At 48.4% G+C, this 25559-nt stretch overlaps 1 protein-coding gene across 8 annotated transcripts in view; it reads left to right on the top strand.

Moving 5' to 3' along the window:
* FYN (FYN proto-oncogene, Src family tyrosine kinase) overlaps positions 1–25559 on the top strand; it is a 210291-nt gene that overhangs the window by 174274 nt on the left and 10458 nt on the right. For all 8 annotated transcript variants that reach the window (XM_004753526.3, XM_004753523.3, XM_004753532.3 and 5 more), the window contains 4 exons: positions 692–871; positions 2607–2683; positions 2782–2935; positions 22758–22889. In XM_004753526.3, coding sequence (XP_004753583.1) covers positions 692–871; positions 2607–2683; positions 2782–2935; positions 22758–22889 — 543 coding nt within the window. The remainder of the gene's footprint in view (positions 1–691; positions 872–2606; positions 2684–2781; positions 2936–22757; positions 22890–25559) is intronic.

The raw sequence follows: 25559 nt of genomic DNA on the forward strand, positions 1-25559 counted from the left end.
TTGATTTTTCCACTCTAAACTGATAGAAGCTATTGTTCTTGTGGCAGACCATCAGTAAACCTGAGGAATTTTCCTTACCTGGTTGAAGTATGGGGCAAGTAGACTGCGAGCTTCTTGCCAGTGCTTATCAGCATACTTGTAATCTTACTTCTGTATCAGCTGTTCAAGGACTCAGTCAAGTAGCCCATTTACTGAAGACAGTTGAAAGTCTGGAGGTAATCTCCAGACATCCTCAATGTATTGCCATGTTTTGTTTTGTTTTTTAATGACATACTTCATAACATGGAACTTAATCTAGTTAATCCACGCTCCCTCTACTACCTAAGGGATAGCTATGGGATGGCTGGGCCTGTTCTACACTTTGGACATTCGTCCTTGTAAAGAAGTGTCCAGAGCTTTTGGTACCAATTTGTAGTCAAACTGGTGATTACGGAACAGGAAAGTGGCATGTATCAAAATAAGAAAAAAGTTGCAAGAATTATAAACCATAATATAGCCATAAGGAAACACATTTTTCCTGTTGAAATATTTGACAGAGTCCTTACATTTGATTATCCTCGTTCAACAACAAAAGATACTAAGTTCTTCTAAGTTAAACTCTAACTTTATGCAAGTAGCTATTGATTTAAAATCTTTTCCCCCCATCAAAAGAGGATCTTGGATTTAACTTAATATTGTGGGATGTGTGCAGGTACCTGGAACGGAAACACAAAAGTAGCCATAAAGACACTTAAACCAGGCACAATGTCCCCGGAGTCATTCCTTGAGGAGGCACAGATCATGAAGAAGTTGAAACATGACAAGCTGGTCCAGCTCTACGCCGTGGTGTCTGAGGAGCCTATCTACATTGTCACCGAGTACATGAACAAAGGTTGGGCCCTACCTCACAGCTGACCCACAGGGGTTGTTCTGGGGAGGGCAGTGGCGGTGCCTGCTTGCTTTTTTCCTAGTTTCTTCATGAGTCAAGCATTCCCATCAGTGCAGCACAAATTGTGTGCTCATTAATGAAAACATTTTTTGAAACAGACCATTTTCATTTTTTTCATTTTTTCATTTTCATTTTTCATTTTTTGAAACCTTGAGTTTGCCCCCCACATGCTTCTGAAATGCAACACCTTCTGCACGCTGCACATGTCAGGAGTCCCAGCTCTTGGCCGTAATGAAAGCATTCATTTTTAATATCAGGGATGGCGTGGGAGGCTATGATCATTTGCTATCACTTCGAATGCCATGGGCTAAATTTTCTTTTTCAGGGCTGAGCAGTTAATATCAGACACAGCTCTCTGGGCTCAGTTTAGTCTCCATCTTCTCAGCACCTTTGTTTTTCCAGCATGCTGCTTAAACAGCAGATGGAGAAAGACATCATGCTTTTAAAGAGTACATTTTTTTTGAAGATTTATTGACGTACTTTAGAGAGAGAGAATACAAGTGGGAGGGGCTGAGGGAGAAGGAGAGAGAGTGTCAGGAGACTCCACGCTGAGTGCAGAGCCTGATGTAGGGCTCAGTCTCAAGACCCTGAGGTCATGACCTGAGCTGAAGCCAAGAGTTGGGCTCTCAACTGACTGTGCTGCCCAGGCATCCCAAAGAGCACATTTTATTCTCATTCTCTCTCTGTCTTTCTAATCAAAGCATTATTGCCAGGGATCAGGCCAAAGATCACTTTGTTTTGGAAAAATAGACAAAGCAAACAAGAAATAACCTTAAAAGGCAATGCATTGCACATCAGAGGACATCAGTGTAACTTTTCCTTTCCACGTACTTTCTTTTTCAATATATGTGGAATTCTCGTTTACCTGGCAAACGCTTTGTCCTTTGTGTCCAGGGTTATTTGGTAAATAACTTTGTGATTAAAGCGCGGAAGCAATCACGAATGACCATTGTGAGCCTCCAGCCTCTACCCATGATTGTTTCAGCCCTGGTGTTGGTCCTGAGCTCCTGGATGGCCCCAAGCTAGCAGGGGGAGCTACCTGCCCCACTCTGTGTTCCTCAGATAACTCTTTCCTTGATTTAAAATCTGTAAATAAGCGAGGCCAGTGATTCTCAAACTTTGCCATGTGTCAGAATCACTTAGGGGGCTTCTTACACTGCAGGTTTCTGGGCCCACCTTCCAGCGTTTCTGATTCTGAATCTTGGGTAGAACCCGAGAGCTTGCATCTCTAACAAATTTCCCAAGGGGTGCTATCCCGCTGGTCCCAGAACCACACTTCGGGAACCACAGGGCCGGACAGCATCTTCCCCATGTCCTCCCTCCGAGTGGGGCTGCTGGGGGATGAGGCTGAAATGGTGCAGCTCCCCACGTGTGCCCACGTGTCCTTCTTTGTGACATAAAAGGAACCGTATTCCATGTATTGTGGTTTTTATCAAACCTTTGTTGTCCTTAGAAACGGAGTCACCATTGTTTGTTTCTGAAAGATAAAACTGCTGTCTCTCGAGGCAGAGTTTTTTCCTACCCTCCTTTTTTTTATTTTTGTATAAATCTTTTCTTCATTGACAGCATTATTCATTCAATCACCTCATTCCTTCTAATAAGAAAACCAAATATCGCCCTTTGTCAGGCATTTTTAACTTTCAGAATAAATTGAAGTGGTTTTATATTTTGTTCGCAGGAAGTCTCCTTGATTTCTTAAAAGATGGGGAAGGAAGGGCTCTGAAATTACCAAACCTCGTGGATATGGCAGCACAGGTAGGCCTCACGGCCCTTGGACCCCTGCCTCAGGGTTAGCGCCGTGTAGGTGCATCGAGTCATAGTGTGACGTGTGTCCTGTTCCCTGGTCCCCACAGGTTGCTGCAGGAATGGCTTACATCGAGCGCATGAATTACATCCACAGGGATCTGCGATCAGCGAACATTCTAGTGGGGAATGGACTCATATGCAAGATTGCTGACTTTGGATTGGCCAGATTGATCGAAGACAACGAGTACACAGCAAGACAAGGTGGGCGTTTCCATAGGGTAGCTTGTGATCACATCCTTGGGGACAGTCACCTACTGCACGGTCCTTCCTCTCTCTTTCCATGCCCTTCCTCCATTCTTCGGCTGAGGTTTTTCTTCCCAATATGGCAGGAATCTGATAGCTCTGCATGTGGGAGACTGTAGTGGGTTCAATAGATGGGACAAGATATTGCTTTCTGGTGAATGAGTGTCCACCGAGGTGGTCTTCCTGGCTTGTGCTGCCCTCCTCACATCCAGGCCTGGGACGCTTTCCTTTTGGGGAACGAGGGCTGTGGAAGGCCAAAAGAGAAGTCAGATAACAGCTCGTCATTCCATCGAAGTCTCAGCAGAACACAGAAACACACTCACTGGAGAATTTAATAAAGAAGTTATGCATAAAGGCACGGGCAGAGTTAGGAAAACCAGCATGGCATAGTGTGAGATCCTAGAGCTAGTAAATAACAACACCCAGCGGGCCAGAGGCCAGAGGGCAGTGGGAAGGGAACTGCCACCAGAGCTAAGAGCAAGAGGCCACATTTGGCAGAGAAAGGCCAGGCATGGGTCCGGTGATTTGTACCCAAGCTCACTCTTTGGGCCTCTTCCAGATGTCCTGCCCAACCTAGAGGGAAGACCAAGCTTAGAGGAGTCCACTGGTGAGTCCAGCTGGGTCCAGAGCCAGGAGAGAGCAGAAAAGGGATCTAGAAGAAGGATAGAAAATAATGGTGTCCCCCAAGCAGCCAACCCCCCTCTAGGTCATCTGCCTCCCTTCTCCCTCCCCCAGAGATTTGTAGAAATCAGACTGTAGGTCAAACACATCCCAAACCAGCAGCCACTCCAGCAGGGAGCTTTTTGGCTGCTTTGAGAGCACCCAGCGCCAGGGAGGGAATTCCCAGGGTTATTTTCTACCATCCCGGATCTGCGCACAGCGGTCAGCAGGTAGGTGTGTGGAATTAAGTGTGCCAGTCGAATGTATGCTTCTCCTGTAGAACTCGCGTCTCCTGTAATGCTCGAGTCTGAAGGAGGTAGGGGGTGGGGGTCGTGGCTGCTGCTCTTAAGCATGCCTAGGCCTTCTGAGCAGGGCTGAGTGGTGACAAGGACATATTACAGGGCAATGCTTTCTACTGAGTTTTAGAAGGGCCACCCTGGAATTCTGATCCTTTCTTTCTTCTTAAATTCTTTCATTTCATGCCTGTTCTTCCCTCATCGTTCTCAGCAGTCTCGAGTGATGGGGGGAATGGTTAAACGAAGACCCTGGCTCATGCAATTACCGTCCAAATGCTCAGTCACGTGTTGGTCAGACAGCTCGGCTATTTGAATGTTCCCAACACTTCGCAGTTCCTGTCCTGGAGCCAAATGCCCACACCGCCCGCATGCCCACACACACACACACACACACACACACACACTACTGCGGAGCCAGATGGCAGGCCTTGTCCCTAATCAAAGGCACACGGGCAGCTGCGATTGGCGCTGGCCGTCCAGAGAGAAATGTGGATGTGATTTTGAGTCAAGGCAAGCTGAGAGGGCCTGAGACCTGGCACTCAAAGAGAGTTCACTCCGCAACAAACCCATCACGTCCCGACCCAGAGGATGGGGAGCAGGTGAAGGTTTGGAGACATGAATATTTGATTCGGGACGGGGCGAGATCGGGGTCCGTCTCGGCAGACGATCGCGAAAGCATCCTCGTGTGCGTGAGTCGAGTCCGGATGCCAGATGGGGCCATCCAGGATTTGTCCCTCCCCTTCCCCCAGACTCTGGACTCTACAGAATTTGTGGTAACAAATTCTGGCCTTGAACTATCCAGAAGGTTGCAGGGCAGAAACCCAGGATGTGGACAGAGGCACTGCGGACAGGGCTAGAGGTTTAGTTCATGGAGTGGGGTCCTTTGGCTATGGCCCTGGGTGCCTGGCACCGGAGGGGAAGGCATGTGAGAGCCCCTCACCCGTTTCCCTGCCGGCATGCTTCTGTGGAGCGGGGCCACACTGGCCACCCTCGGCCCTGGCCTTCACGTCCCACCGTCGTCTCCCACCGGCTGTCCCCATCCCCCTTCTGGTGGCTTCCTCACCCCCACCGTCACCGCCCCACCTGCTGCCCTGACACCTTTTGAAGGATCGGCTTCCTACCCTTTGTACAGTGTTTCCTTTGCTCAACTTCCGAATAGAGAGGCCCGCCCATCCCTCTTAAAACTCTTTTTGCTTCTCTCTTCTCTTTCACAAATATCTCCACATCTGTGCTAAGCACTGGAGATAATAAGGAGAAGTAAATGATGTGGAGAACTGAACGTGGGGAAAAACAAAGGCTGTGGGGCTCCAGGATTTGCAAGGAGAATTAAAGAAATGGTCTCCTGCAGGAGAGGGAGAGGAAGGAACTGGGGCATTTACAGGATACCTACCGAGAGCCAGGATACCCTACTGAGAGGGTCACTGTGAAGAGTGTGGAGGGAACGGATAGAAATAGACTCAGGGGTTAGGTAACTTGCACAAAGTCACAGTTAGGAAAAGGGCCGAGGCAGGATTTGAGTCCAGGTATGGCCAGCACTGTTGCTTCTGCTCTCGTCAGCTGTACTGACTGCCTCTCATCAAGACAGTCATTGCAAAAATAAAAATGAAAAACTAAGATTAGACGTGAGTCCCTTTTTCCCTTTATTTTCTGGGAAAGTCTTTAAGGGGGAACTTCTGATGGGCACGTGTGAGGGAGTTTGGAAGAGCTTTATTTTCCAGCTCTGGGACAACCCAGCTGTTTACAAAATTCTTCCCAAGGGCCTGGCCTGCCCTGGCCTCTTTACGAGGCAGAAAGGGCCCGGTTGGTGTGTTATCTTCTCGTGTGCTCTGCAGATGGCATGCGAGCCGCGTGCTAACGTTCCTGCTGGGATTAACCAGCTCCTCCACGCAGCTGGTCCATGTGCTGGCTAATATTTTCAAGTCGGGTTTTATGATACCCACAGACCACGGCCAGGATCAATCTTGATCATGGAAGTGTGGGCAGTATTGAGAAGCAAGGACCAAACACAGGTATTTGGGGACAGTTGTTTTTCACACAGCTGTAGGTTTCCCATCTAAGGGAACACTGAAATGTCTTGTCATCATCCCCCCATGCCGGGGGTGGATCCAGTGATATTTCCCAGGGCACAAGTAGAATTGAAATTTGGACATGTGTTAAACAGCGCTTCCTGCGTTCCTTTCCTCTTACCACCCCCTACTCCGCTGGACTGTAAGCAGAAGCCGTGTCAGGGAGAAGGTCAAGACCAGGGTCAGAGCCTGTGAGGGTGGTCCTCTGCCAACAGCCTTCTAGAGGCAACTCGAAATTATTTGGTATTGCTCTCTAATACCTGTACGCCTCCCTCCGTCACAGCAGATCTTCTGTAGTCATAAGCACATTGCTAAATTCTGTCCAATCAGGGTGTCGGAGTGATGCCAGCATTAGTTATTTGAATGCCTTGTCTGGGAAAGGGACTTTGCTAGGAGCAACAGATCTCAGGAAGCCTGAGATTGCACTGGGGAGGTCTGCAGGCGTGCAGAGGGACACACAGGAGCAGCGCCAAAGCCACATAAATCCATTGCCTGGGGCCTTGGCCAAGTTATTGAGCTTTTCTACACCTCAGTTTGCGTCTCTGTAAGGTGGAAATATATTTTACCTGCTTCGTGCTTTAATTTTTGCCAAGATAACAAAAAACCATACATGCAAAGTGCTTAGCACAGTGCCCAGAACATGGCAGGTTGTAAATAAATGCTCCTGTTGGCATCCTGCACAAGACAGTCCTTGGGGAATAAACACGCACAAGACTGGACTCTAGACCCAATGGAAAGGCTCAAACACTGTGCTGGAAAGGGAGAGAGGAAGCAAAGATAATGTCCACATAGTCAAATGCACGTGTCAGGAGAATGGACTTGCCAGCAACAAAAATGAGGGAGTCCGGGAAAAAGAGCTCATTTTCAGAGGAAGAGGGTGAGTTTGGCTTTGGTTTGCGGAACTTGAGGTGGTTGTGATGGTACGTCCCAGTGCAGCGTCCAAGCCCTCACCGGGTGCCACTGCCGCGGCACCTCCCAGCACCTCCCCCCGCTCCCTGTCTCGCCACTTACGCTGGCCTCTGCCCCCAACTTGCACCATCGCCTGAGGTCCACCCTCAGCCACCTCCCTACCCCAGCATCAGCAGAGACGACCCCAGCCCTGCCCGTGCCGTGGGCATCCCGAGGCTCTGCTGTCTGTCTGTCTGTCTGTCCTCACACGTCCACATCTCTCCTCCTCCCATAACCACCAGCAGGGGCAGCTGTCTCCAGGCCTTTCTCTCTAAGACTCCCAGCCCCTCCAACCGTCAGTTCCTTCAGAGCTCACACAAACACACAGGAATTGGGGAGGATTCTTGATCAACTCCATGTTTTTCTTCATAAGCTTTCAGGAAGCCCAGCACTGACTAGCCCTTGATTTAAACCTAACAAGTTCGGGTAGACTTGGCTTGTGGATAAAAACAACTTGCTTTTGTGGACATTTATTTTTTATTTAGCCATAACATACGTACAATAAAATGAATAAATCTGAAATGTCCAACTCAGGAAGTTTTTGCATATTGGTTTGCCTCTGAAACCACCTGTGATGAAGACACAGAGCACTGCCAGCGCCCCAGAAGTCCACCGCCAGCCCCGTCCAGCCGGTAGCGCCCAAGTGGGTAGCCACTGTCCCCACTGCTGTCAGCAGAGCTCCTTCTGCTGGCAGTGGAGCTTCATAAACACCAGTCCCAGAGTCTCACTCCCCCGCGTCTGGCTTCCCCACCATCGTGTCTCTGGGCTTCATCCTTGTTGCTTCCACTCTACAGACACATCGCTTCTCTCTTCCACTGGCCTTTCTGATTTGGGGCCATTATGAATTAAGCTGCCGTGGTGGTAGACAGATGTCCTCCTATCTCTTGGATAATCCCAGGAATAGAACCATTAGGGGCCCCTGGGTGGCACAGTCGGTTAAACGTCCGACTCTCGGTTTTAGCTCAAGTCATCACCTCAAGTTCATGAGATCGAGCCCCGTGTGGGCCTCGAGGCTCAGCACAGAGTCTGCTTGAGAGTCTCCCTCTCCTCCCCTGCTTCTGCTCATGCTCACTCTCTCTCTCACATAAATACATAAATCTTTAAAAATAAATTTTAAAAACTGGGTGGCTCAGTCGGTTAAGCATCTGCCTTCGGCTCAGGGCATGATCCCCAGGTCCCGCATAGGGCCCCTGCTCAGCGGGGAGTCTGCTTCTTCCTCTCCTTGTGCCCCTCCCCCTGCTTGTGCCTGTGCATGCGCACTCACTCTCTCTCTTTCTCTCTCTCAAATAAACAAAATAATCTTTGGAAAAATAAATAAATAAATAGAACCATTAGTTCTATAGACCTCATTAGCATTTGTAGATCCTGCCCACGGACTTTGTGGGCATATCTTTAAAGGTCTAGTATGGGGTTACTGTGTTATTTGCTGGTGGTATACCTCCCTCCAGGCCGCGGACGGGACCAGTGAGACTGCGCAGCCTAGGAGTCGAAGTTACAAGGCCTGGGTTCAAACTAACTGTATCACTTACCAATCACTTGACCTTTGTGAGCCTCAGTTATAGCATCTGGGAAATGGATACATGAAAATAATTACCTCACATAATTAGTGCAGGACTACACGAGCCGTCTGTAAAATCTCTTTGAGGGTTGTGGAATATAAAAACCATTCCTATGGACCTGAAGTTTTTGTGTTTGATGTATATTGTCCTTGAAAAGTATCTTTCTTACCTAAAAACAAAATGTTTAAAAAAAAAAAAAAGGCCGGCTAATCAGTAAAGAAGAGTCAGTCTTTCCAAAGAGAAAAAAAACAAAACTAGTTGATTTTCTGGGCAGGACCGTTTGGGCAGTCAGTTTGTCTGCGCAGCCATGGCTCTGTATTACCTGCCTGCCCCGAGGGCCCCTCCAACCTGACACAGCCAACCAGAGATGCCAGCAGACTTTCCTTTTTCTTGCACTTGGCCTTCCCTGCTGAGAACCACCCCTGCCTCCAGGCCGCCTCTGTCGCTTTTCCTTATTTTCTTCTGCCAGCTGGGCGTCTGGTGGGGCATTCCCAGCAGTGCCCCTGATGGTCGTGCACGCACATGCGCGAGCACACACACACACAGTGCACACACACACGTGCACTGTTGGAGCAATTCTCCCAAGTGTCTCTGGACCCAGTCTCGCTGCTTCTCTAGAGCATTTGGCCTGAAGATCAGCACAGAGCACCTAGTAGGTGTTTAACAGGTATCTGTTTACGGCAGTGAAAACAGCCCAAATCACTGTCACGTCTACTCACTCTTCCCAGGTGTGCTCTCCTGCGCCCTGGGCACTGGGCACAGCCCTCTCCGGGCATCGGATACCATGAGGACGGTTTGCTACAGCAGCACTCCCTGCACACAGTGAGACTGTCTTTGGGGTAATGGAAAGCACAGGAGCTTTGGAGCTAGGAGGTCTGGGCTCAAATCCTGGCTCTGCCACTTCCTGCTCATGGACTTTGCAGAATCTCTCACCTCTGGGAGCCTCAGCTTTCTCACCCTTGGACGAGGGTTGGTATTGGTCACCTTGCAGGTGGTTGGGAAGGTCAGAGAAGAAGCTGTTGGTGTTCATCACTCCTTCCCACTGCTCCCAGTAGCAGTTAGTGTCACATCGTTCTGGATAGCCAGACCCCACTTTCCTACACACGCATGCACACGCGCGCACGTGCGCGCGCGCACACACACACACACACACTCTCTCTCTCTCTCTCTCTCTCTCTCTGAATTGGTTAAGAATTGGTTAAGACACATGAAATCTGATGATCTTGGTGTGAATCTTAGCATCGCTGCTAATTAGCTATAAACTCTGGACAAGTTTCTTAACCTCTCTGAGCCTTCCTTCCCTCCTCCGACAACAGGGATAATAATAGTTATCTACATCACAGAATTGTTGGATGGCTTTCCTGGGAATGTCTGTAAAGCACTTAATACACAGCAAATGCTGAACTGATAGCTGTATAGTCATAGTAGCAGTGATAGTAATACCACTACTACTGATCCAGTGGGTTGATCAAGCTGTTTGTGTGTGTCTCACACCACGTCCCTCCTTCCTCCTTGCCCCTCCTCCCATACACGCTTACACACACACACACACACACACACACACACACACACACGCCCCTTGGTCTGTCCCTGACAGCTTCCAGCCAGGTCACCTGCCAATTTGCCTATTTAACCCTCTCCTCTCCTGATCTGAATCATCACAAAGACAGGAACATAAGAGTAGCTCTGTGTGTTGGTTGGCTTTTTTTTTTAAGGTCTAAGTTAATGACCGGCTTGTTGTTGGGGAAGTAAATGTCAAGGCAATTTAATCTTTGGATCTTGGGAATGTGTGTAGAAACCGGGGCTTCCGTGACTTTATATAAGACCTGCTGTGAGTTTAGGCTTGTGTATTAAATAGAAGAAGAAAAATGCGTCTGTTCAAATACTCCCAGTATTGCAGATTTAGGTTGAATAGATTAGTATCTGGAGGAAAATTCACGTATAAATTAGACTGCGAAGAATTCATAATTGTTGCAGTTTTCATGTTAATTATTTCATGTTAAAAAATTGTTACTGCATAAATTAACACATTCTTTCATGGTGAACATATTTTAGAAAGATTTGTTACTTTAATAACTCTTTGTGTATTAGAAATCCCAGATGCCTGTACTAATTAAATATAATCAGATTTTGGATTCAAAAAGCACAGTAGCCATTTAACACAAACAAGGAGGCAGCTAGGTTGACAAACACAGTCAGGAAGAAGCTATCCCTGTTTCTTTCAAATTCTGAATTTCAGCAATTCAGAACTGTGAATTCAATTTCTGTCCTTCCTTTGTATTACAATGACTGGGGATTATCAGACTCAGAACGCCAGCTTTCCAGCTCAAGGGCTTCTGCAGAATTATTAATCAGCCTCATCCAAGGCCTCTAATCCGGTGGCACATCAAGGCTGATCTCGCCCTGAGATGCCCTCCCTCTGCCCCTGTCGGCACATGCGTTTCTTGTTCTCTGTCAACAACAGCATTGCAATTCCCACACAGTGTTCTGTGACCTGAACAGCAAATGTCAGGGAAGGGGAGGTAGGAGGGAAACCCTTTTCATCATTGGACTTCATCTAATTCTTCCCATACTAAAGAAGCAAACCATCCTTTGACGAAAAGCAAACCCTTTCCAAAGCAGCCATTGTTTTAAGTACAGAGCAGGAAACTCGTTTGTTTGGACTGACCCTCCGGCCCCCAGAGTTTACAGTCTGCCCCGAGGGACTGTCTGGTGGGAGAGCCTGGGGAACCTCCGTGGTGGGGGCAGAATGTCCTGCCCTCAGCCTGGTGGAAGCCAGCCCTCCCGCTGAGCTCGTGGGGTGTATGCCAGAACCGAGCCTGGTTCTGATCCGGCCTCCCCGGTCCCCAGTTTGGTACGCTTCCATCACTAGGCAGAAAAGCACTTTCATTGATATTCTGCGGCTTCCCGCCCTGGGCTGGGCTTCCGTGGCCTTTCCAAAGGGATGCTTTGTTTATCTGCCGAGCCACCCTGGAGCTGCGGGGCCCCGTTGACCGCCAGGGAGGGTGGGTCATTCTGCCCGGGAAAGCGAAATGAATTGTGCACACCATCCATTTTCCGCACAGAAAGAACATGCGGAAAGCCAGAGATCACAGTGAAAAGAAAGAGACTACCTCACCCCTGCCTACCCCAGACTCCCTTTTAAGATTAGAACTACAGGAAGGAGGTGGACTCACTCCTTCCACACCCTGACAGCCCGGGGGAAACAGATGGGACCGCTGTAAGCCCTGATCCCTGACAGCCTGCTCCTCTGAATAGCTTTCCTCTTTATCTGCACTGGGCAGTCACGTGCTCCGCTCTGCGTGGGTGTCTTTCTCCTTTGTGCTGTCTTGGGCAGAGCAATTTGGCGGTTGTTTCTGAATGGTCAAGAGCATGTCCTTGGTCTGTGCCTCCCATGTTTCTTAGTAATCAGCAAGAAGGAAGCAGATGGTCACCCTCTGTGATTTTAAAGTGTGTAAATAGGAACTGCAGACTGCCATCAAACATCAAAACTGTCACTTGGCTTCCTCATCTTGCTCTGCTGGCAGGAGGAACTCCTTCATTTGCATCAGCTGGATAATCAGGGGCAGGCAGTGCTGATGAAAACTGCCCCACATTTGGAAGCTTCCATTTCTTGCAGCTGAAGGCAGGCACACAGCAACATCAGGCCGGTCTCCCCCGTGGCACAGGCAGTGTGTGGGGGCAGTTGGAAAAAGCAGCCCCAACGTGGTTATTGTCTTCTGCATATCCTCTCTTCCTTTGATTTCTTGCTGACTCCCACCAAAGCCTCAATATGACCACCAGCTGTTCCCTCGCAGTTCCCCAACCCCAGTGCTTGTCCTTTCCGCCCAGCATGCTTTGCGGCATGATGTCAGACTGAACCAGGCCTGCTGCTCCTTCTGAGGGCAGCTGGATTCCTGGAATAATTTGTGTTAATCTGCATCCCCAGACACCCATTTACTATTTAGGTCTGAGTTCCCACCACCCTTAACAGCAGTATCCACACGGCTAGAAAGCCCGACACACCGCTTTCTTGTCTGTTATTCTGGATGAATGTCCGCAAAGGTAGTGTCCATCCGACTGGGACTGTGAATCAGATTCTTTACTCTGATTTTGCTTCTCTTTTGGCTCTTGGAAAGCTGAAAGGGCCCTTGGTTCTGGAATAGTTCCAGAACAGCTAGCAAGATTTCTCCTTTACCCACTTCTACCCAAGAGAACCACTTAAACCTCCCACAGTGCAGTCTACAAGCAAAGTCGTCTGGGTGGTTCTTCCATTTCCTTCCTGAAAGGAAAGGGACCGATACCCGTGATTTCAGGAGATGCTAGTGCATTCTGGTCCTTAATGCTGCCGGGGAGAGTTCTCTTGGGTTGCCAGTGGTCACCATGGGGAAGGGTGGTGGAGAGACAAGCTGCCAGAGCAGCCTCCCCTCACCTGCTGGCTCCCCCACGGATCGCAGAAGTGTCCCAGCTGGCTTTCTGTTCTTTTCCCCCATGAGACTGCGCTGCCCCTCCCTGTTCACCTCCTGCCTGCCCTTCCTCAGCTCCAGGATGTCGGGCCTAGTGCCCTGGCTGCAGTCTCATCCCCTGTTCTCCCTGGCGGCTGGGTGTTCTGATTCGGTGTTCAATACCCACCGGTGGACCTTGCCCCCTTCTCCACCTGGTCCTCCATTCTGGGCCTCCCTTGTGACTTTCCTCACCGCTCTCAGCCTGAGCATCCCTGCCAGGGAGTCGGCCATGCCAGACTTTGGATCTGCATCCCGCTCATCGGTTCTTGCCTGTGTAGTGTGTCCAGGCCCTGCCTCTGGCCCTTGGTTCTTCTCTTCCTTGGCCGAATTTGTTCTTCCTCCACCCACTTCCCCGATGGGACAGCACTCCCCCTCCTCCTCAGATCCCAGCTCTCCATGATACATTTCAGATGAAACATCCCCTGACTTCATTGTGCCCTGTACCTCCCCTTTACTTTTACTCTTAAAACATGGTGCTAAAATCTTACGAACTTAAAAGTAGAAATTTCAACAGAATGCGTCACCAGGAACAACTGGAAAACACACAGTTGTCTTACTCCAGACATGTTTGGGAAATACGAAAGTCATTCCTTTGGCCTAGTGTGAAAAATCTGGGTTTTTGCTTTGCGTGGTTTTATTGGGTTTGAAATCATTGTTTTGTTTGAATCACCACAGAGTTCCAGGGCAGGTCAGCTTTGATTTTGCCGCTTCTCCAGGATATCCCTTCCCGGTCCTGCCTTGTCACCCCTCCCAGCCAACGCAGTCAGCTTCCTGTTGTTGGCCTGGCGTGCAATTTCTTTCCCTTTATTCCACAGGGTAACTTGAAAGTCAAAGCACTGCACATTATTTAATTTTGGATGTAATAATTTGCAGCGTTTGTGGCTTTCTAATTAAAGGGGACCCTGGATGGATCTTTAATTCAGAAAAACAGCGTCTTTTATTGAGGCGAATGCCTCCCCCCCACCCACCTTGAAAATGCTATCAGGGCACCACTGTAGTCTCTGTAGGAAGGATTTGGCTGCTTTTATTCCACGCTGGCTTTGCCTCCTCCACCTTGGCCCAGTTTTTTAGCCAGAGGGAATGGTTTCTGAGACAGGACTATGGAATTGGCCTGGTCACAGGGGAGGAAAAAAAGGTTTGACAGCCCAGCTCTCCAAGAGCCAATAACGTGAGCTGGCCCCACCCCCAATGATGTGAACTGGCTACCCACCCCCCCTTCCCTCCCTACCCCGCACCTCCCAGGCCTGTCCTGGCCTCCAGCCAAGCCCCTCCCAGGAGAACTACAGGGTCACACTGCAGCATTTCAGTTTGGCCACCTCTATCCAGAGCCCTTACTCCCTGTGCATGTTCTCTTTTCCTCTCTCCTGAGCCCCTTTTTTCCTAAAATCAATGCCGCCATCTATTTAGCTGTCTGTTGGGTTTGCCTGTGAGCTCTGTCTCTCCAGCTGCCTGGAAAGGCTTATGGCAGGAAGTGCACCCACGCTTGGTTTTCTCAGGAGGCCCTCCCCCTGTGCCTGGGGCTAACAGGATGCTCGGTAAGCTGTCAGTAATTGAGGGATGAGCTCCCTGGGTTTTCTTCATGCTCTTTCCCGCTCTCAAAGTTTGGAGAGCCTTGGCTAACCTGACTCAACTCAGTGCCTTTGTGTTACTGTCCAAATAGAATAATGCTTGGCATTTAAGCAGCTGTCACAAGGTGCCAGAGGCTGTGCTGAACCCCTTACATTATTTATAATTCTCAACACAAGCTCATGAGGGTATCATCATCTCAGTTTACAGACACGGAGACTGAGGCTGGGGGAGGCTTTAAGTGGCCATCCAGCAAATCGAACGTGCAAGCCCAGATCCGCTGGCTCGGAGAGCTCCTTTCGTCAACGGCCATCACAAATGAGCCCTCAGCAGCACAGCCCGGGGGTGGGCCCCTTTGCACTGTCACTTAAGAGCATTTTCTCTTTGATTCCTGGCCACCTCACATGCACAGTGCAGGAGGTAGATGTGGGAGTGCAAGTCTCAGCCATTTTCATTTGACTATCTCCCACGCCACTGCCATCATCTTAATGCATGAAGATGCATAAAGTGTGGTGAGTAACCAAATCAGATGAGAACTGTTTCCACTCGAAGCAAAGAAAACAGCTTGCCTGGCCATTAGGGATAGAGGACCTCCATTAACTGGAATGGATCCTGGGGGTTGGGATGAACCGTCCTGACTTAATGAATTTAACTGGTCTTCCTGTTTTCACTTAAAAACCAAGAGCATTCTGTCAGACCACCCCAGAGTATGGTAGCGATGATTTTATTCCTATTACACTAACAGTGAAAACAATTATTAGTTCATTACACTGCTATGTGTTCACTCTTTCCTTCTTCTGGTTTGATTAAATCTGTGTAAAGGAAGAGAGTTTGGCCATCGCAGCGTTGGACAAATGGCTAGGACAAATTGCCATTAGCCAGTTAAAGATTTGGTGAACAGCTGCCCTTTAAGTAGCCTTAGGCGAGGTACTGTCAAGGAAGAGAAGTACAGAACATGGTCTCCAACCTCGAAGGATGTACATTCTACTTAAGAAGATAAAAAATAATGCCAGCAGAACTAGCAGAAAGACATGTCGGGGACTGGGCACAGCAGCAAGGGATATGGCGTTGAAGCTCTTGGTTCAAATCCCAGTTCCACCATTGCCACTTGTTCTTTGGCCTATCATTTTCCCTCTCTGTGTTCACTGTTCTCATGTGGAGGACAGGACTATTAATGACATCTGCCTCCTGCGTGGAAAGTACTTAGCATAATGCCTGACACTGAGCAAGCGCTCAGTCTGTATGTAGCTATTGTTATGGCTACTACTGTCAAGCGTTAAACTATGGTTTGTAAGATTGGCTCCGAGTGCATTGGAGGGATTAATGAAGGATGAGGTAATCACAGATGACTTTGTGAGGAAGGTGGACTTGAGATGAGTAGGCTTCCGCTGAGCAGGTGAGGAAAGAAGATGTTTAGAACAAGCTAAGAAGAAGCAGGTCTGGCTACACCAAGGGCAGGATACAGGTTCTGGAAAAGCAAAGCAGAGGAGAAGATGTGTTTGGGGTTGCAAGAGCTGAACTGATTAGATACGTAGATGTGAAAACCAGGCCGGGGATTTTGCCTTGAGGCAGTGGGGGGGCCCACTGTGCGGTTGGTGAGGGGAGCATTGGGGAACTGAGGCTTAAGTGACCTGTTGGAAGGACAGTGAGCCAAAGGCAGGGCACAATCCAGGAACCGAGACAGGAGGACTGATCAGGGGGACAAGGACCCAAGCCAAGTTTCAGCAAAGAGCTTAAACAAGAAAGGGCAAATGGGAGAGACATGTCAAAGAGAGAAACAGGAAGCCTTGGTGATATGGGGCACCTGGCCTGCTCAGTCAGTAGAGCATATGACTCTTGATCTCAGGGTCATGAACTTGAGCCCCACTTTGGGCACAGAGATTACTTAAAAAAAGAGAGAGAGAGGGAGAAAAGAAACCTTGATGGTGGGTTAGCTTGGAGCTTGGAGGTTTGAGGAGAGGGAGAAGTTCCAGCCAGATTTCCCCACTTTGAAACCTGGTAGAATGATGATCTGACCCCCAGAAAAGGGATATTTTTTAAAAAAGTACTCCATTTGCATCCTAAAATATTCAAGTCATTTAGTCATTTAAGTCATCTGTCGTTTTGTAACATTTTCCACCTAGTACAAGAATCTCCTTCATAATGTCTTATTCATAGTAAGATGACTTAGTAAAATAATGAATTTAGATTCATAGTTGCCACATTTGAGAAAAGGGTGGGACACCCTAGAGGCAAATCAAGAACTGGGACTTCCGGAGGAGAAACAGAGTCTGTGCTGTGTTTCCAGGCCTATTCACAGGGAGATGGTAGGCAGGGGTAGTCCTGAGAGAGGGTGTATCTCCCAGGGGAGTAAGTAGAGAGGAGAGTGTCCCAGCACTGGAGCCTCTCAGACGCTCGCAATTATCAAGTGAAGGATGGAGAAGAGGCTAAAGCAGAGACACAAGAAAGTCTGGAAAGGAAGGAAGGACGTCAGGAAAGAATAAACTCAGCGAAGATAATTAATTCATTTCCAATAGAAATGCTTGAGCTTTGCAAAGTGTTAGAGTATGCTAAGTTTTACTCCTTTGTTACTGAGATTATTAGTATTATTCATACTGAACAGTGTGCTAAAATAGCACAAATGTGACTAGGTCCACGAGTTAAACAAACATGACGTCAGGAGTGACAACAGAAGCATAATCTACCCAATGCTCGTTGCTAAGAGTCACCCGTGGGTCTTGAAATGTCATGATGCTTCTCAAGAGTGTTGAAAAGTCAAAATGCTTTACACGTTCTTTCTCATCATAAATCGTTCTCAAGGTAACGATATGTCATCTTCCACACTTGAAAGACAAGGAGAAAGAATGAGGTGGGATGTCATCCTGTTCTGCTCACAAGCCCCAGTGGCTTCCCATCACACATAGGATACGATCCAAAGACTCTAGTGGGGCTTGCAAAGCCCCATAAAAATCTGTCCTTGTAGCCCATTTCGTTCTTCTTTATAGCATCTGTCACTGCCTGGCATGTATAACGGCCCCTCATCTGCTTTCTCTCCATCCCAGTCTGAGCTGCGAGCTCCATGAGAGCCAGGGGTTGCGCTCACTGCTGCGTGCCTAGCACCAGGTATGGGGCCAGGCACGAGGGGAAAACCCAGAAAAACTGACGGTAGGAAACGACAGAGAACAAAACCAGCCAGGGTAGTGGGGGCTTGATGCTGCTGTGGGGGCAAATGTTGACAACTGGATATAGTCACAGCCCTCTCTTTTCCCTCCCTATAGCCTGGATGACTGTTAACTTTATTGTACCGGAGAAAGATGGGGTCTGGGGGTGGGGTGGGGGGAGGCGTGAGTGCTTGGCGTCCAGTTACCTATTTCATCTCGTTCTATTCAGAAAAGGATTTTCCACTTTGTTTTGCTGTGAACACTCCCCAGGCCTCTGACTACTTAGGTTTTCTGCTGAGATAAGCCCCCCGCCCAGCTACTGCTCTAGGCTCTAGGCCCCCCACTCCTCACCTAGCAAAGTCTGGGGCTCCTTCCACCTCGGATTCACTCCACACTTCATTTGACAGGAAAAACACAAGGTTTTCCCGGTGTTTCTAAGTAGCATGTGTGACAGATGTTCTTCTACTGCAGTCGGCACTGCTGAGCCTTATGAGGGCATCCAGATGGTGGCAGACGGTGACACTGGTCATTGAGGACAAGGAGAGGACCCGCTGGAGAGCAGGGAACTAATAACAAGCCTCCTGAGGGGCTGTGGTGGTTCTGCCTGGAAGGGCGAAGCAGCTGTCCAGTTCCTCTGTCATTCAACACAGCTTTCTCTGGTTTCTTCTGTGCACCGGGCACTGGTCTCGGAACTGGAGATAAGGTGGCCGTCCAGAAAGACATGCTCCTGCCCCTCGAGGACAGTCTCTGTCTCTTGAGAGAGGCATGCTTCAAACGACTGATGTATTCATCTGCCCTTGAATAGTAGTGGCCCCAAAGAACCAGAGGCTCTGGGGCACAGCGCTAGGGACGAGCCCCGGTCCTAGTGATCAAGTGAAGGCTGCCCATGCATATAACATTTAGGCTAAGAGCAAAGGAGCAGGAGTTAGCTGTGGGGTAGGGACTTCAGCAAAGGGAACAGCCTGCCCTATGACCCTGCAGCAGGTGGGAACAATCCAGAAGGGCAATGGGATGGGGGTGGGGGGGGAGAAACAGGAAGTAGGGAGGAGGGACCAGACTGTGCACGTGGGCCCAGCCGGAAGGCCCTTGCAGGAGTGCAGGCGGGGGACAGGCGAGGAAGGACTGGAGTGAGGGTAGTGCCCAGACACGTTCACGGTGAAGTGGACTCAGCCTGGAGGGGATAAAGCAGCGGGGGCCAAAGACGACATGGGGAAGGTGGACTGAGCTCCTTCCCTGGGCAGGCCGTGCACTGCCTCGTGAGGGATGGGGATGGGCCGTTGGACCCAGCACCCAGATAAGGATTCTCCGCATTCTGGTCCCGTCAGCTGGGCAGTTTACAAGGCAACAAACGGTGAGAAAGAAGCAGAATTCTGAGGAAGATAAATTTCGGATGTTGTATCTCTGAGGCCCTTTGAGGCCTCCCAGCAGAGACTCGATTATACAGGTCAGGAATTCAGGAGGGAGGGCCCATCGGGTGACCAAACGCAGGTGACACGGGAGTCAGGAGAGCGGTTGGAGCCAAGAGAGGGAGTACCCTCCCCCATGTCACACAGAGCTCATGACAGCTGAGTTCACTTCTCAGTGGAACCTGGAGAAACACGATGGAGATGTCGGGGACCAGCATGTTTACTCTACAGAAAATGGCTCAGCCTTGGTCTCGCTGGCTCTCACTAGGATTACAGGAAGGTAAATGATGCAAGTCCAGACGGCGATGAAGGGACTGGGTCTCGTGACAGCACCGAGTCAGGCTTTCTGCAAGGCCTTTCCCCTGGCAAGTCCAAAATCTACAGACGCTGCCTGGAAAACAGTGGAAAGAGCTTTCAAGTCTGTGCATTAAATGCATATGTATCACGTACGGCCTCTGTCTGTTGGCCTCAAAGAACCCTGAACTATCAAAGTAACTTAGTCAGAAATCAATGCTAGAGTGATGAAAATCCCTTTATTTGGGGGGTCATCCAAACATTGAAGAAGTTCACTGAGCTCCTGTGTCCTCCAAAGCCCATGGCACCAGTGACATAGATTATCCTACCTACAGATAATCTGTGTTTGGCTACGTTTCCCCTGATAAGATTCAAAGGAGGGGAAATTGTGTTGGCCTCGGAATCCTGCTCCCAAACCAGAGAATTTCAAGAATTGCAAATCGGCTGGTTACACAGTAGGGCCAAGTTCATTGTAGTAGAGGCCTCTGGACCCTGTCTCCTTTTCTCTACAAATCCATACTGCCTAGGAGACAACTTTGATCCTGACTTTCACTGCCTGTCATGATAACTTCAAAAAAACATGAGGAGGCAGAACTTTATTTTCAAAGGAAAGGCAGTGTTTACACCCAGGAGATCCTTCCTTCCAGGTTTCTGAGCTGTCTTGACTTCACTGGAGGCAAGAACCCGCACAGTCCCCCCGCGGGGGCGCCTGTGCGGATGTGTAGGTGGTATTCCGGACAGCCCCAGGGATGCTGTTCTCATAGATGGGGGTTTGCAGCGTGCAACCTGCCCGGCCCTGGACAGAGACCCCACTGCCCCCCCCCACCCTCTACCCCCGCCACAAACCATTTGAAGCTGCATCTGTACCCCCAGGAGGCAGGAAACCAAGGCAAGGGGAAGTAGAGGTAATGAGATGAGTGAGAGGACATCCATCAGTTCTTTTGTTGAAATGTAGTTAATGATTAACAGATTATCGCTGCTTTAATTTATTAACCTTTTTTCTGCCGTGAGAAGGAAAATATGAGTTATCTTTACAGAAGCTTCTTTTGTCAACAGTGGCTGCTGTTTCAAGGCTGAAAAGAAGTAGGAGAAATTGGACAAAGGCATTCTTTCTTTTTCTACCGAAAAGCAATATATTGCTTATTTTAGAAAGAAAACTAACGCAAAATAAATTTATTTAGGAAAGCTCCTGCTAATAAGTCTCAAAGCACATATCCGCAAATGGTTTCCTATCATAGATCTTTTACAGCCTTCATTTGAATGTATTTGTTCAAGGTTTACATATTAGAATTCTTGTTGCAGATGATGTCATGAGAAAACGATAAAGCTGACTAGCACAACGGGCCGAGATATTGACATTTGTTTGGGATTTTGTTAACCTCAGATTACGAAGTCTTCTCTCAGAAAATCCAAAATGACTTTATCCAAATTTTGAACAGTTTCTTTTCAGAAACGCACACACACACACACACACACACACACAACCCTGCATGAACGTTGAATGATTCCAAAGTGGGAAGAAAGGCTCCTTTTGCTCATCATTTTATTTACAGGATTTGTGTCTGCATAGGGGAGAAAAGAAAGTTCTTTTTGCTTTCGAGATGGACATCGATTTCCAAGCCATTTGGCTCAAGAGATAGTTTAAATAGGAATGAATTTAATATACCTTTAATTCTCCGAAATAAGAGAACTCCAGCTGAGGTCTGGTCCAGGGCAAAGTCTGTTCTCGACACTGAAGAAAATCTATCACATTAATCCCAGCGGCTCAGAGTCCAAAGCTGCGTGAACAGAATGCTCGAGGGTAGGTTCTCACACAGCAGAACGCTTTGAAAGAAACTTTAAAAACAAAACGACTGTTCAGAGAATACCAGGCCTTGTGTAGAATCATGCAGCACTTAAGAAAAGATAGAAATAATTATGCTTGAGAAACACAGCTAATTAAAAATAACTCTGTGCATACAAGGAAAAGAAAACTGTAGAATAACTTCTCTGCTCCAGTGTAAATGTGAGATGCCACATAATGAAATAGTAGGATTTTTTAAATTTCATTTCACACTGGCATAAAAGAGATGGAGAGGAAAATTATATTGCCAGAAAATGCCAGGGTAGATTTGCTAAAGACATTATCATGTACTGTGTTTAAAACAAAAATCTAATTGCTATAATTTATCATACCTCTCGTTATTAAAACCATGCTAATTTAAAGATTTTAATTATTTGCCACTTTTGCATATTATGACTTTTCATAGAAGATACTACAAAAATTTCTGATTCTATCATCCTTTGTATGATTTTTTTTTAAGGAGGTCCTAAGAAAATTAACATGCTTTAAATATATAATTGTGTTTACATCAGTAATAAAAATTCCTTGTTTTTCTTTTAGTTCAGTGAAATTTCTGGAACTGCTTTATAATCACTGAGCTTCATATGTGAGCACACAGGCTGCTGAAATCAATTTTAATTCCCTGTACACCCATCTAGCCTTATAAAGAGCAGGGTGGACGCCACCCTCCCTTTTGAATTAGAGAGAGGATTCTCTTAATGATCTGAGAAGTTTCAAAGAAAAGATTCTACTGACTTGGCCACGAATTCGTTGCTTGGTCTTGAGAGATCAGACTCATAAGATAGTCACTGAAGCAAGACTGTTCTTTAAAACAATACGCTCTCTGACCGGTAGCAGAAAGGTAGGCAGATAAGCAAGGGATCATAGAATACAGAAGAAAAAGCTGTCCCAGGAGTAAAGATGGCCCACTATCAGTGATGAGGGAAAAGGTAGAGGGAAGTAGCCAGAGGCGAAATCATTTCTCTGCCATGGGTTTTGAAGGCCTTGGGAAATAGAGCTCATTTCTACAAATACATGGGCTACAGCAAATTGTCTTCACTTTGGGAGAAGCATGGTAGTAGTTGGATATGGTTTCTGTGTACCTCATAAAAGCACACTGTGGTCTTCTCTACCAAAGAATTCGTGAGCGTAGCATTGTGATATAATACTCTATGTATTACTTAGAATATGACATCATTTCAAAGCAAAAGAAAAACCATGTAGTAGTAGTTTCCTAAATCACAAGCCAGCCCCACAATCAGACCAGTCCTGTGACATTCAGTGTGGTCCTAGATTCAAGTTCTAGAAGCCAGAACTTTAAGGGGCTTTGAACATCAGCCTTTTGATTGGAAAAATAAAATCAGACGAGCTCGCTTAAGGCACCAGAGCCAAGACTAGACCCCACAGCGGCTCGACTGAAGTCCATTCTTGTTTGCCGCCTTCCCCACCTCCTTTGCGAACTTCCTAGCACTCCTCCCCCGGCCCCATACCCCGGACCATGTTCTCTGCCTGCCGAGTCACCGCGTGTTCTTTCTGCAGGTGCAAAGTTCCCCATTAAGTGGACAGCCCCCGAAGCAGCCCTGTATGGGAGGTTCACAATCAAGTCTGACGTGTGGTCTTTTGGAATCTTACTCACAGAGCTGGTCACCAAAGGAAGAGTGCCATACCCAGGTAAGAGCGGGACCTAGCCGAGGCGGGCCTCGGACTGGAGGCTCTCTTCCCACTTTGCCTTCCAAGCCCCACCCTCAACTTTCTGCCCAACGTGAGCTTGAGGAACTTGGACAGGGATTTAGCCAGGGAAAAGCAGAACCGGGAGCCCCTTGGGCATCACGGAGACAAGCAGCTGCTGCGTGTGGCGTGGCGTGCCGGGAATCGTGCAAACAGCAGCTAGCACGAGCGCTGCAGCCCACCCCAGTTCGTGGAGCCTGTGCTCTCTGGGTAGGGGCGCGCAGCTGTGGCTCCAGGAGGAACAGGGGTTCTGGCACGGCTTTACCCAAAGAGAATTTGCAGACCTTTGCAGGGAAGAGAAGGAGAAGAGCCCCCACTGCTTTTTGATTACACTGTAGCACTGACCCATGGAGTGAACCTGGCAGGAAAATGCCAGGACCTGCCCGCCCTGCAGGCCCCAGCCGCAGATGGCCAGACAGAGCAGAGGCACTTGCAAAACGCGGTTTCAGGGCCACGCACTGCCCATCTGAGCAGTCGAAATATGCCCTACGAAAGCAAGTGTAAAGTAAAGAAATCGGAGAGGCTTAGGCTCTGGAAATTTTCTGGACTGTCAGATTCATGCTTCTCAAAGAAGCCACAGATTTAGATGATCCCCCTTAAATTCATTAATTTCAACAGATGCTGATGCAAAGGACACTCGTGCCATTTCACCTCCACGCTTTAGTGGTTATATTATAGCACATGGGCGATCTGCTTTCTGAAATGTTAAGGACATATTTTTCAGTTACTGTTGAGTGAAGAAAGAACGTAGCTCCTCCTCATTCCCTGCCTAAGAAAGGAGCTTAGAAAAAAAAAAAAAAGATAGTGGAGATTAATGAGGAACTGATGTCTCTTGCAAATCCTGGGTTTGTAATTCTATCTTTGCAGTCAGAGGAGACTGGGAGGGCAGATTAATGTGTAATCCCTTTGTTCGTTTTTTATGATTATTTCTGGTCATCTTTGGAGAATGCAGAGAGGGAGAAAGGATCTTTTTTCAGGTTGGCGTGGCCTTGAGACTCCTAGGAAAGCCAGCTTGGCACCGAGACAAAATGAACAAAATTCCCTGTCCCTGAAGCGCCAGCACGGGGCGCTTGGCGATGTGGGTGGAAGCCAGTTTTATTGATGGGCTGGCGGCGGCTGGTCCCCACATGCACGGGTGGGTAGACGCGCGGGAGGCAGCCAGCCAGCAGGGCAGGAAGGGCTGCCCCTGAGGGGCCTGGAGAGCAACGTGGGCATTTTTGGGTGGCTTCTTGGCGGGGGAGAAATAAATGCAGGTCTGGGGGTTTTGAAGACATGAAGGCACTTTTTTTTGGGGGGGGGCCTGAATTTTGAATAAATTTCTCCCTGGATCCTCCAGGTTTACAGTCAGCCGTTGTGTGGAATGCCACGGAGGGGAAAAGGTTAATGTTGTTTTGCGTTTCTGCAAAGGCTTTCCTTTCAGTGACACAAAGCCACTTTTTGTTCATCAGGGTTGCATACAGAAACCAAGACAAAGGGGCAGGGACCGGGACCCTAGAGAAGGCAGGCAGGTGTGTGCTTCTGAAGGAGAGGCTTTGCCCAAGTTTGGATTTAGCATAAGGAAAATGGCCTTGTTTTGTGACTCAAACTAAGATTCACTTAGCTCAGTGTCTGTGAGTGTGAACTGTGCCGGGCATTTTGTTCTACCTGGAAAGTAAGTACAAATAAGACATTCGCACTCTGAGGAAACAGATTAAAAGCTTCCTGGAGCCCTGGAGCGAGGCACTGTTTTGGTTGCTGGGGATATAGAACAATGAGCAAATAAATTTAGTTCCTGCACTCGTGGGATTTACATTCACATAGATAAAATATGTACCATGTCCAGGAAGAAATCACTGTTTTCTGATACTTATTATCAGAGGGAATCATCCTCATGGGATGAATTACTTGAATTTACCCCCTGTGGACCTCAAATCTTCATTCTGATAATGGGGTCAGGGACACGTGATTTGGGTGTCTGCAGAGGGGCCTTTCCCTCAAGAGTCCTGTGAGGGGCAAAGGAGTCTGCGGTGAGAACTGAGTCCACTGGATTGCGCAGAGTTACATACTCAGAGCTGCTGCTGACGTGCTGGGGGGCTGGGAGAGCCGCCCTGCTTCTGTGAGGTAGCAGGGCCGGTTGTGTCTGGGAGGCTTCATGGAAAGGGCAAGCAGAGTTTCTTCCGCAAGTCAAGGAAGAGGGAAGAAGGTCCTGGATACAGATTGGCGTATAGGAAGGTGCCAAGGCCTAGGAGGGCAGAGCTCATTCAAGGAGCTGCAGGAGAAGGAATTTGAGGGCGGGGGTGTGAAGCCTGGATGTGCAGCAGGAAAGGCTGGCCAGAGCCCATCATCATCATCATGGGGGCCTCATACGCTGCCACAGGGAGGCTCTGGGGCCAGGAGGGTCCGCAGTAGAGGGCAGGGGTTGGGAGGTGGGCTGTGTCAGTGGGCAGGAGACATGAGCTGTGTCTTAGCCCCAAACAGCCAGCAGCCACAGAAAATTGTTCCCAGGCCTGTTCCTAGCCATGGGGGCTTCTTGTTTTTGTTTTTTAACATAGTTATAATCCTATTTAATTGGACTTCTGGATCTTAGAGCAAACTCTTCTTGAGGGAGAGGCTTTTACAGAAGAATTCCAATTA

Source organism: Mustela putorius, unplaced genomic scaffold (genome assembly GCF_011764305.1).
Source record: "Mustela putorius furo isolate JIRA1106 unplaced genomic scaffold, ASM1176430v1.1 tig00000450_pilon_pilon_pilon, whole genome shotgun sequence".
Lineage (NCBI taxonomy): Eukaryota > Metazoa > Chordata > Mammalia > Carnivora > Mustelidae > Mustela > Mustela putorius.